Source organism: Wolffia australiana, chromosome 16 (assembly GCF_029677425.1).
Source record: "Wolffia australiana isolate 7733 chromosome 16, ASM2967742v1".
Classification (NCBI taxonomy): Eukaryota; Viridiplantae; Streptophyta; class Magnoliopsida; order Alismatales; family Araceae; genus Wolffia; species Wolffia australiana.
This window is the reverse complement of record NC_135850.1, coordinates 6108325-6117974: the sequence shown is the minus strand read 5'-3', so window position 1 is coordinate 6117974 and position 9650 is coordinate 6108325. Positions and strand designations below refer to the sequence as shown.

Sequence of the window (9650 nt, the reverse complement as noted above, 5' to 3'; positions counted from 1 at the left end):
GCCCAGAATGAAGAGAAAGAGAAAGAGAACGAGAATGCCCAGAGTGACGAGAAAGAGAAAGAGAATGCCCAGAGTGACGAGAAAGAGAAAGAGAATGCCCAGAGTGACGAGAAAGACAGAGAGAGAGAAAGACAGAGAGAGAGAAAGAGAAAGACAGAGAGAGAGAGAAAGACAGAGAGAGAGAAAGAGAAAGACAGAGAGAAAGAGAGAGAAAGATACAGAGAGAAAGAGAAAGACACAGAGAGAGAGAAAGACACAGAGAGAAAGACAGAGAGAGAGAAAGAGAATGCCCAGAGTGACGAGAAAGAGAAAGAGAATGCCCAGAGTGACGAGAAAGACAGAGAGAGAGAAAGACAGAGAGAGAGAGAGAGAAAGGCACAGAGAGAGAGAGAAAGACACAGAGAGAGAAAGAGAAAGACACAGAGAGAGAAAGAGAGCGCCACACATGAGAAAGAGAGCGCCACTGAAGAGAGAGAAAGAGAAAGATAGAGAGAGAGAGAAAGAGAAAGCCCATAATGAAGAGTAAGAGAAAGACAGAGAGAGAGAAAGAGATCGCCACAGAAGAGAGAGAGAGAGAGAGAAAGACAGAGAGAGAGAGAGAGAGAGAAAGCCATTAAGCCACAGACGAGGGAGAAAGAGAAAAAAAGAGAGAGAGAGAGAGAGAGAGAGAGAGAGAGAGGAGAGGCCAGTAAGGGAATTTCGGGGCAACAACAAACCCCTTTCAGCAGACCTCCCGAGGCAGCTGCCGCCTCCTCCTCCTCCCCCATTCCCATATCCCAAATCCCCACTGCCAACGCCACCCACCCACCCGCTTAAAGCCACCAAGTATCACCACCCCAAACTTACTCATCCACCACTCTCTCCAGCTTCTCCCCCTTGCTTTTCACTCAGCCAAATGCACCCGCCGCCGGCCCGGCGGCGCCCCCGCTGAACGACCCCTCCGAGCCACAATGCCAAGGCAAGCGCACAAGAAGAGGAGAAAAGGCGCGCCCCCCATGGCCGATCCCGGCCCCAGCCTGCGCCCGGCGGCGCGCCGGGTCGCGCCCGTCGCGGCCGGCGCGGACCTCTTCCTCATCTCCTGGGGCGGCCCCCACAAGACGAAGAACAACCCCCCCCGGATCTGCATCTGGGAGTCCGACGACGAGGCCGGCGACATCACCTGCGACATTGTCGACGCGCTCCTGCTCTACGCCCCTCCCCCGCCCAAGAAGCCCGGCCAGACCATCTCCAAAGGCCACAAGAACTACCGCCTCATGCTCAACCTGCAGCTCGGGATCAGATACTCCGTCAGCAAGCTCAACCATAGCCCAGAGATCGCCGCTAAGGACCAGCTCTGGACTCGCTTCCCCCCCCATGGCTCCAAGCTCACCCCTCCCCACCACTCCGCCGAGTTCAAGTGGAAGGACTACTTCCCTCTCGTCTTCCGGTTTTCTCTTCTTCTTCTTCTTCTCCGCTTTTTCTTTTTTTGCTGATTAATTAATTCTTCGTTTTCCATTGAAGGGACCTCCGGAAGCTCTTCTCCGTCGACCCCGCGGACTACCTCTTGGCCATCTGCGGAGACGACGCCTTGCGCGAGCTCTCCTCCCCCGGGAAGAGCGGCAGCGTCTTCTACCTCACCCAGGACGATCGGTTCATGATCAAGACTGTGAAGAAATCGGAGGTGAAGGTTAGATAGAGTTCTTGCCCTGACGATCGCGATCGAGGTGTTGTTCTTCGGTTGATTGATCTCCGCTCGCAGGTGCTGATTAAGATGCTTCCGAGTTACTGCCGGCACGTCGATTTGTATAGAAACTCGCTGGTGACCAGGTTCTACGGCGTGCACTGCGTTAAATCCGTCGGGGGGCAGAAGGCAGGGCTTGGAATCGACTGATCTTCGGATCTTGGAGCTCTATCGTGTTCTTGTTCTGACTGTGATTCTCTGATGGAAGCAGGTTCGGTTCATCGTGATGGAGAATTTGTTATGCTCGGAGCATCGGATACACCGGAGGTTCGATCTGAAGGGATCTTCCCACGGCCGGACCTCCGACAAGGCCGGGGCGGAGATCGACGAGACCACCACGCTCAAGGACCTCGATCTCAACTACGTCTTCCTCCTCGAGAAAACCTGCTTGCACGAGCTCATCGAGTGAGTGAGCTGAAAATTCCCGACCGCCCGATCTGGGCGCGATTCTGACGGCGACGATCCGTGCATTTTTCAGGCAAATCGACAGAGACTGCGAGTTTCTCGAAGCCGAAGGCGTCATGGATTACAGTCTCCTGGTCGGCGTGCATTTCCGCGATCGCGAGCTTGGTAAGAACGATCAAAAACCGACGAAAACTCGCCTGAATTTCGAATTGAGATCTCGAATCATCGCCTCAGGCAATAATCCGCGGATGAACGCGATCCGGAGCCCTAATTCGCCTCCGACGTGCAATTTTCGAAGATTTGGGAGAGCGGTGGAGATCAGATCTGGCGTAGAACGAGATGTAGTGCTATACTTCGGGATCATCGATGTTCTACAAGGCTACGATCTTGGCAAGAAGCTGGAGCACGCTTACAAATCGCTGCAGGTCGATCCGGCCTCCATCTCCGCCGTTGACCCGAAGCTCTACTCCCGAAGATTCCGCCGCTTCCTCGGAAGAACATTTATGGAAGACTCGTGAGCACCTGCAAATCCCCTTGTTTATATAGCCCGTTAGAGAGAGAGAGACCCGCATAGAAACAGATAGATAGAGAGAGAGTTGATTCGACAGGGGTACGTGGCGGCACGGCGTTTAAACTAGAGAGTTGCTCCGTATTCATCAAATGTCTCTCTCCTCTCTCAAAGTCGTATGGTCGCTGTCGCGTGAGGTGTGATGACGTGGACTCTCTCTATATCTCTCTCTCTCTGTTGCCTCCGTGTCAGTGAAATTTTAAGCATAGTCAGCGATCACGTGAGATCCGCTTAGCCACGTGAGCGGGTCGGACCCGAACTGTCTGGGTACCGGGTCGGATCCCGTAGATGTTACTCAAAACCCCGCGCTTCTAAAGAATTGTGCAAATACTTTTATCTGGATGGGTAATGACGACCTTACCTTTGCCACGTGGCAATCAGTTGTGAGCCCACGTCCTGGTCGACGTGGCTTGTGATTGTTCTTAAAACCGCCTTGCTTGGATGAGAGAAAATGGCGGGATGGATCGAGCAATCGGCTGGAATCTGCCCGCGGGCGAGCAGATTTTGAGAACGAAGTTTGAGAAATCGACGGTATAGTCTCTCCTGCTTCGATTTCTTGGTCGAATTTGTGTTTTATGCGAAGTTTCTGCGTCGATCTTGGAGTCTGATAGTTGAATTTAGGGCACAAAGAGGGAAGAACGAGGGTAATTTAGCGGACAAGACGAGGATTGATGCCGCTGATGCTGAAGGAGGCGGCGATGTTGTCTCCTTGTCGGTTCTCAATCCCTCGCTGTGCGCGCCTTCAATCGTTGGAACGATCGCTGTGGAGCTCTAGATGTTCTTCTCGTCGTCGGGAAGTCGCCAGGCTCTGTGTCCGGGCCGATCAAGGAGAGGCCAGACCGGAGATTCCTTCAGTCTCCGAGAAGAAATCTTTCGCTGTCGCCACGGGCGAGCTCTTCCTCGGCCTCGCGTCCCAGCTTATCAGGAGAACCGATCGGGCGTCTTCTGCTGCGTCATCGGTTCTTCTGAAAGAAGAAGATGATGAAATTGTTCTTGATGATCGATCTGTGGACGGGGTTGAAGATCAAGCGGTGATCTGGGAGCAGCGTAAAGAGGATTTAGAGGCCGAGAAGAAGAGGGAATTGACAAGTCCTGGATTTAGCTTCTCCGCTGCTGGTCTACTGTTTCCTTACCATCTCGGCGTCGCTCAATTGCTTCTGGAGAAAGGGTATATCAAGGTGACTGAAATCGCCATTGATTTTCGCAAGTTACTGCCTTGCAATTCAGATTAGGAAGGTGTGTATTTTATTTTCGTTTAAGAAAAAAAAAGATTGAATTTTGTGTTCTTCATGTGGGTCAGGAAAGTACGCCATTGGCGGGTTCTTCAGCTGGTGCAATAGTTTGTGCTGTGATTGCCTCTGGAAAATCTATGCAAGAGGCATTAAAAGCGACTAAGATACTAGCTGAAGATTGTCGGATTAAAGGCACGGCATTTCGCCTCGGGGTATTTAAAAGTTATTTTTTTATCAGTTATATGTTAGCTTCATGCCAGCAGATATTCAGCTGACATTTCAGTTCGTCAACACAGAAAAAAAAATAGTTAATTTGATGGCAACCCTATATGAATGGCTTTACTTTGAGCTTTTCCTCGTATCTTACCCCTATCTCATACTGTTTAACATGTCAACACATTAGTCAGGGAATATTCAAATTTATCCTCATGGGTCTTAACAGATCGTGTTCTCTCCGTTAATCGTTTTTTTTTTTTTTTTTTACATATTCTTCTCTAATGTGTCCCCCTCTCAGGAGTTCTTGTTTTGGTTATATGTGGCCGGATCCTAGACCCCATAAGGTGTGCAGTTATTTCGCCAAAATATGATGAGTATTGGCCGGACTAGAGATCATCTAAGTTAAAAATTGGGTGAATTTGTGTCGGAGATATCCGAGGAAGTAAAATTAGATCCTTTCTTGATTCGATTCCTCATAGTTTGCATGCCACATAGATCTTTTCTTACTACGCCATGGAGTTTATATGTCCTCTTCACTTGCTCCCCCTAGGTGCTCTCTCTTTTCTTACTTTCTTAATGTGTATTGTCGGTTTTATAGACCACAGATCCGATCCTTGCTGCATAAAAAACTGCTGAGAAAGTTTTTTGAAGTCAGTTCACGATACCTCTATTCTCCCATACTTTTTTAGCTTACACTTAATTATAAAGTATCCAAGGATAAGTATCCATGAGATCAAGGTTGAGAGATTTTATGCTATTGAGGATATTCGTGTTATATGCAAAAAACTGGCTATACCACCGGAGCTCATTTCCAACTGAATCTCTCTTTCTCAAGTACACGAGGACTTGAGCCCATGATATTACGACGAGATCATAAGCAAGGATGAAAGCTAACCCATATAGATTTAGCTTTACTTACCGGAATGTACTTCTTTGAAGAAATAAAATAAATTATTTCTGATCGCCCTTTTTCTGGTCGCTTTCAGGCTGTGCTTAGAGATATCCTTGAAGAATTTCTGCCCGACGATGTCCATAGTAGATCCAGTGGGAGGATACGCGGTAAGTTTGGTGCGTTGTATGTTAGCTTTATCCCCATTGGTTATTACCAAGTCTTTCTTTACATCGGTACTGATTATCATGACAATATTGGAAGAGAGTAACTATCAGGGATTGATCAAGGGATATTCCGTTTACCATATTGATACAACCCTAAGGAATTGATCAAGGAAAGCCCCAGCTGAAGATCTGGTGAATGAGAGACAGTCTACGGGTGGAGAGTATAGCCGAGAGAAAGATGATGATTGATCAGACAAGGTATAGTGGAGGAATCACGATTCAACTTCAATATTCTGGTCTGCCCTCTAAAGGGGAGAACTAACCCTATTTAAAGGGACACAAAATGCCAAAGACACAAAAATACCCAAAGTACCTCTCTTATGGGATGGGGATTTAGGCGCTGAAATCAAATTACATTATCTTAGTCCAATGGTTTAAGCGGCTTTCAAAGAAAGATAAACACCTTTTGCTCACTTTTTTTCTTGGATGTTTGGAGTTTACAGTTGCCATCACTCAGTTACGTTGGAGGCCAAGGGGTTTACTCGTTGATCAGTTCGATTCGAGGGAAGATCTGATCAACGCAATCATCACCTCCTCGTTTATTCCCGGGTCTGTCACTTTGAAGGCGTTCTAGTTACTTTCCCTGTGATCTTTTTCATTATTTTGCTCAAAAGCAATAAATTGGCTGATTTCAGGTACTTGGCACCACGCCCAGTTACCCTTTTCCGCAACCGGGTCTGTATAGACGGAGGCTTAACCCTGTTCATGCCGCCAACATCAGCCGCACAGACGGTACGCGCCAACTAGACTGATTCATGATGATGTGGCACTTGAACAGGAATTGGTTCCATGTATGAATAAGAAAATTCATCAAACATTATACGAAAAGCTGCCTTCACTTTTAGATGACCCTCCAGTCCTAGGTTTGACTTTATTTCATTTCAGGTCAAAGTCTGCGCTTTCCCGGCATCAAGACTGGGGTTGACCGATATTGGGATTAGCCCCGATCTTAATCCCGCCGACCGGGCGAGCCCCCGGCAGGTACCACAGGCTACTTTAGTTAATGACCCACGATGTTTAATTTTGGGGTTTAATATTTTGGTTTTTTGTTTATTATCTTGGGGTTGGATTTTATTTTAGCTGTTCAATTGGGCTCTGGAGCCTGCCGAGGACCTGGTTCTTGACCGTCTGTACGAGTTGGGGTACTTGGACGCCACTGTCTGGGCCCAGCAGAACCCAATTGAGTCCTTCAAGGAAGAGGTAAATTCTTGATTCTTTGGTAATTTTTCATGGGGGGGAGGATATAGATAAGTCAATGTTTGAGATATGTACAGTTATTGAATATTGACTATGGGTTGGTAGTCAACTGCCTGCCTGTGATTGTATCTTATGGCTTTGCCCAATGGCCACACAAACAGCTTGAGACAAGATCTGATCGAGTTTTAGTGGAGTCGCTTCACTCAAAACTGATCATCAAGTCTTGAGTGTCATTAAGAGGATCAAGGTCAGCTAGAAATACTGTTTCTAGAAGCCCTTCATGATGTCATCACTGGTGTGGCCAATCTAGATAGCAGGGCTGATAAAACTCTAAGTTATAGAGAAGAACAGGAAGACAGGAATCTAATCCTATAATATAGATGTTCCCTACTTAAGTCAAAATTTTCATAGACTTGGATAGCGTGGGAGATGTTTAGTGGTTCACATACACAAAATTTTCCAACAAAATTTTATGTATAGGAGCAGAAATACCCACTTCAGCATCAAGGAGATGATCACTTGTTCATAATTGCATCAGTCTACAAAATGAGGCTCTTCAAGTGGTGGCAGTGGATTAGAGATTAATTAGTCCTACTTAGGGTTTTATGTCATTGTTTTAATTTAGACTTAAGAAACAATATTTATAATGATTCTCTACCTACTATATAAAAAATATAGGGTAAGGGTCAATCCACAAATAGTATTGAATTTCAGTTTTTTTTATAGGCATAGAAATGAAAGAAATAAGTTCCCAAGTCAAAAAGATATTTTTAGAATATTTGTGGATTTTAAGAATTTATTCGCAAGCAGAGAAGTAAGAAAATGGTTAAACTAGTTAAATATGATTTATCATAAATCTTATAATGGAGAAATATATTTTGTATTTTTAAATTTTAATAGAAGTAAATTTAAACGACTAAAAATGACAAAATACTCATTTTAATTTTTCTGAAATTTATTTAATTATAAAAGACCTATTACGATAAATATAATTTTTATCATATTTTTATCACGTGGGCTTCAGGTCAAAGGGATCCCCCAGTGGGACCGCGACTAAGCCAAATTTGGTTCAGATCTGAATAACGGAACAGGGCAGGAACCCCATAAAATAGAACAGGATTTGAATATGATGAAATAAAATATGATTTTGGAAAGGTAAGGGGACGAATTTTATAATGAATTTTCAGTGGAGAAACTAGATATATATATATATGAGGTTTAAAGAGAGAATTTTTGGGGTTTTAGGGAGAGAAAATTGTAGAAAATGGGTATCTAGAGAGAAAAAATGTTGCAACATGAATGAAAGGTAAGATAAACTAATGTTTATAATGATGAAACTTTAGATCTAGGTTCCTAAAGTGTTGATGCTCATGTCTTGAGCACCATAAACCTCCTTCCCAAACTTTGATCCTTATGAGTGGGCAGGATCATGCATTTTTCTATGCAAGAAAAGGACAAACGAAGGAACAACATTCAAAACACTTGCTTCAACCATGTTGAGCAAACAGAATCCTGGATAGCCTTGCCCTACTGGCTAGCCATTGTTATAGCACATCCAGAATGAGGTAGAGGGAGATAAGAAGAGGATATTTATAAAAAACTTATCAATACGATGGTCAGGCAAGGTTAGTTAGAACACCCCAAATGTGAAAAAATGGTATTTATGGTGAAATTCAGAAATATTCAGATAATCTAGTAAATAACATGATAATTTAAATATTTAAATGCTTAAATTTATATAAAATGCATGTAATTATGGACACCTCTATCATGTTATCAAAGAGAAAAGTCTTCAAAAGTCAGTAGTCAAAGCACATCATTGATACCATCAAACACAATGCACATATTATAATGTTTATGCACAAATCTGGGGGAAGATAGAAGAAGTCAAAAAAGCAAAGATAACTTGTAAATACCTTGTGCACCCAATGTTATACGTCGGTGGAAAGAGGATTCATGCTCTGCACGAAAGGCTATCAAGGCACCAACATAACACGACATCAAGGCTGAGTCCAAATTTAGGGGTTTTATGTTGTTGTTTTAATTCCGACTTAACCAACAATATTTATGAAAATTTCTACTTAAATACTATATAATTAATATAGGGCAAGGAAGGGGTCGTTCCACAGAGAGGCAGAAATTTAATTTCCAATGGTTTCTAGAGCTTGGAATGAAGGAAATGAGTTTAAAAATGAGAAATATAGTTTTTGGGATTTTTTTGGATTTTTAGTTAATTTATAAAATTTCCTATGATTTAAATTGAATTAGAAATACAAGGAAAAACATAAAAACTAGTTTACACTAATTTTAATTAACAACAGAAATGAAAAATAAATATTTTTAGAATTTTATGGAATTTAATTTACACTCAAAACCATTAGAAATATTAAAAACAAGAGTTAGACATTTTTTAAAGAATTTTTTAGGTGTTAAAATCACTAGAAATTGATTGTGAGAATTTTAACAATTTCCTGATTTTTTTGGAATTTTAAAATGCAGAAAACAATTTTTCTTAAAATTTACTTATTTTTATGAATATTTTAATTCATAAAATGACAAAAAATACCTGCTCCAGCGATCGCCAGCAGCAGAGCAAGATTTTTTACAAAATTTTAAAACACCAAAAAACTAAAAAAAAATCTTCTTTTTTAGAGGGTCAATATGACCGGGTCGGACCAGTTTGACCCGCCCTACCCCCTCCTGGATTTAGCCGATTTTCAGCTAAGTCCTCAGAGAGGGCGCCGTAGTGCTCGATGGGCGCAGCTGCGGCATGGGCGCTTGACCACGGGGCAAATGCGCTCAATGGTGCGTGCGCGCTGCCATGCAGCACACGCCATTGCACAAGGACAACAGACATGGGAGGAATTTGAAATTTAAAGGGTAAAAAAATGATTTTTTTGATGCATTTTTTGACATTCGAAAGGGAAGATGATGGGAAATCTAGAGAGAGATAAGGAGAGGTTTTAGAGAGAGAAACAAACGAGTTTAGAGGGAGAAAAGGTTGTAATGAGGAGATAGAGAGAAGATGAAGAAATGGTGTAGAGGGAGTTTGAGATGGAATTTAAAGGTTAAAATGAAGGAGATTTTTTTATGAAATTTTGAGGGAATGAACTAGGGAAATGGATGAAGGTCTACAGAGTGAAAAAGCCAATTCTAGAAAGAGTAAGTAGGGAAAATGAGTGTTTACAGTGAGAAA

General features: G+C 43.4%; 2 protein-coding genes across 6 annotated transcripts; both read left to right on the top strand.

Moving 5' to 3' along the window:
* The first annotated feature begins 874 nt into the window (after positions 1-874).
* Positions 875-2786, top strand: LOC144713471 (phosphatidylinositol 4-phosphate 5-kinase 1-like). Of its 3 annotated transcripts, XM_078588059.1 has the most exons (6): positions 875-1426; positions 1501-1666; positions 1739-1849; positions 1932-2125; positions 2199-2290; positions 2360-2786. In XM_078588059.1, the coding sequence occupies exons 1-6, from the start codon at positions 951-953 to the stop codon at positions 2641-2643; spliced, it is 1323 nt and encodes a 440-aa protein (XP_078444185.1). In that variant the 5' UTR covers positions 875-950; the 3' UTR covers positions 2644-2786. The 3 variants fall into 3 exon arrangements, with proteins under 3 accessions (XP_078444185.1, XP_078444184.1, XP_078444183.1); XM_078588058.1 differs by having other exon boundaries at positions 1501-1660; positions 2199-2786; XM_078588057.1 differs by having other exon boundaries at positions 2199-2786.
* Positions 2787-3079: 293 nt separating this feature from the next.
* On the top strand, positions 3080-6585 carry LOC144713472 (Acyl transferase/acyl hydrolase/lysophospholipase superfamily protein). Of its 3 annotated transcripts, none has more exons than XM_078588062.1 (8): positions 3080-3224; positions 3315-3871; positions 3994-4137; positions 5128-5200; positions 5701-5806; positions 5893-5989; positions 6143-6238; positions 6338-6585. In XM_078588062.1, exons 2-8 carry the CDS (start codon positions 3365-3367, stop codon positions 6467-6469), a joined length of 1155 nt encoding a protein of 384 aa, XP_078444188.1. In that variant the 5' UTR covers positions 3080-3224; positions 3315-3364; the 3' UTR covers positions 6470-6585. The 3 variants fall into 3 exon arrangements, with proteins under 3 accessions (XP_078444188.1, XP_078444186.1, XP_078444187.1); XM_078588060.1 differs by having other exon boundaries at positions 5128-5209; XM_078588061.1 differs by having other exon boundaries at positions 3123-3224; positions 3324-3871; positions 5128-5209.
* The last annotated feature ends 3065 nt before the right edge of the window (positions 6586-9650 follow it).

Coding starts and splice junctions, on each gene's coding strand:
- LOC144713472 (XM_078588060.1), top strand. CDS start 3,365: ATGCCGCTGATGCTGAAGGAGGCGGCGATGTTGTCTCCTTGTCGGTTC. Junction 4,138..5,127: donor GCACGGCATTTCGCCTCGGG/GTATTTAAAAGT, acceptor GGTCGCTTTCAG/GCTGTGCTTAGAGATATCCT. Junction 6,239..6,337: donor ACCGGGCGAGCCCCCGGCAG/GTACCACAGGCT, acceptor ATTTTATTTTAG/CTGTTCAATTGGGCTCTGGA.
- LOC144713471 (XM_078588057.1), top strand. CDS start 951: ATGCCAAGGCAAGCGCACAAGAAGAGGAGAAAAGGCGCGCCCCCCATG. Junction 1,667..1,738: donor TGAAGAAATCGGAGGTGAAG/GTTAGATAGAGT, acceptor CTCCGCTCGCAG/GTGCTGATTAAGATGCTTCC. Junction 2,126..2,198: donor TGCTTGCACGAGCTCATCGA/GTGAGTGAGCTG, acceptor TGCATTTTTCAG/GCAAATCGACAGAGACTGCG.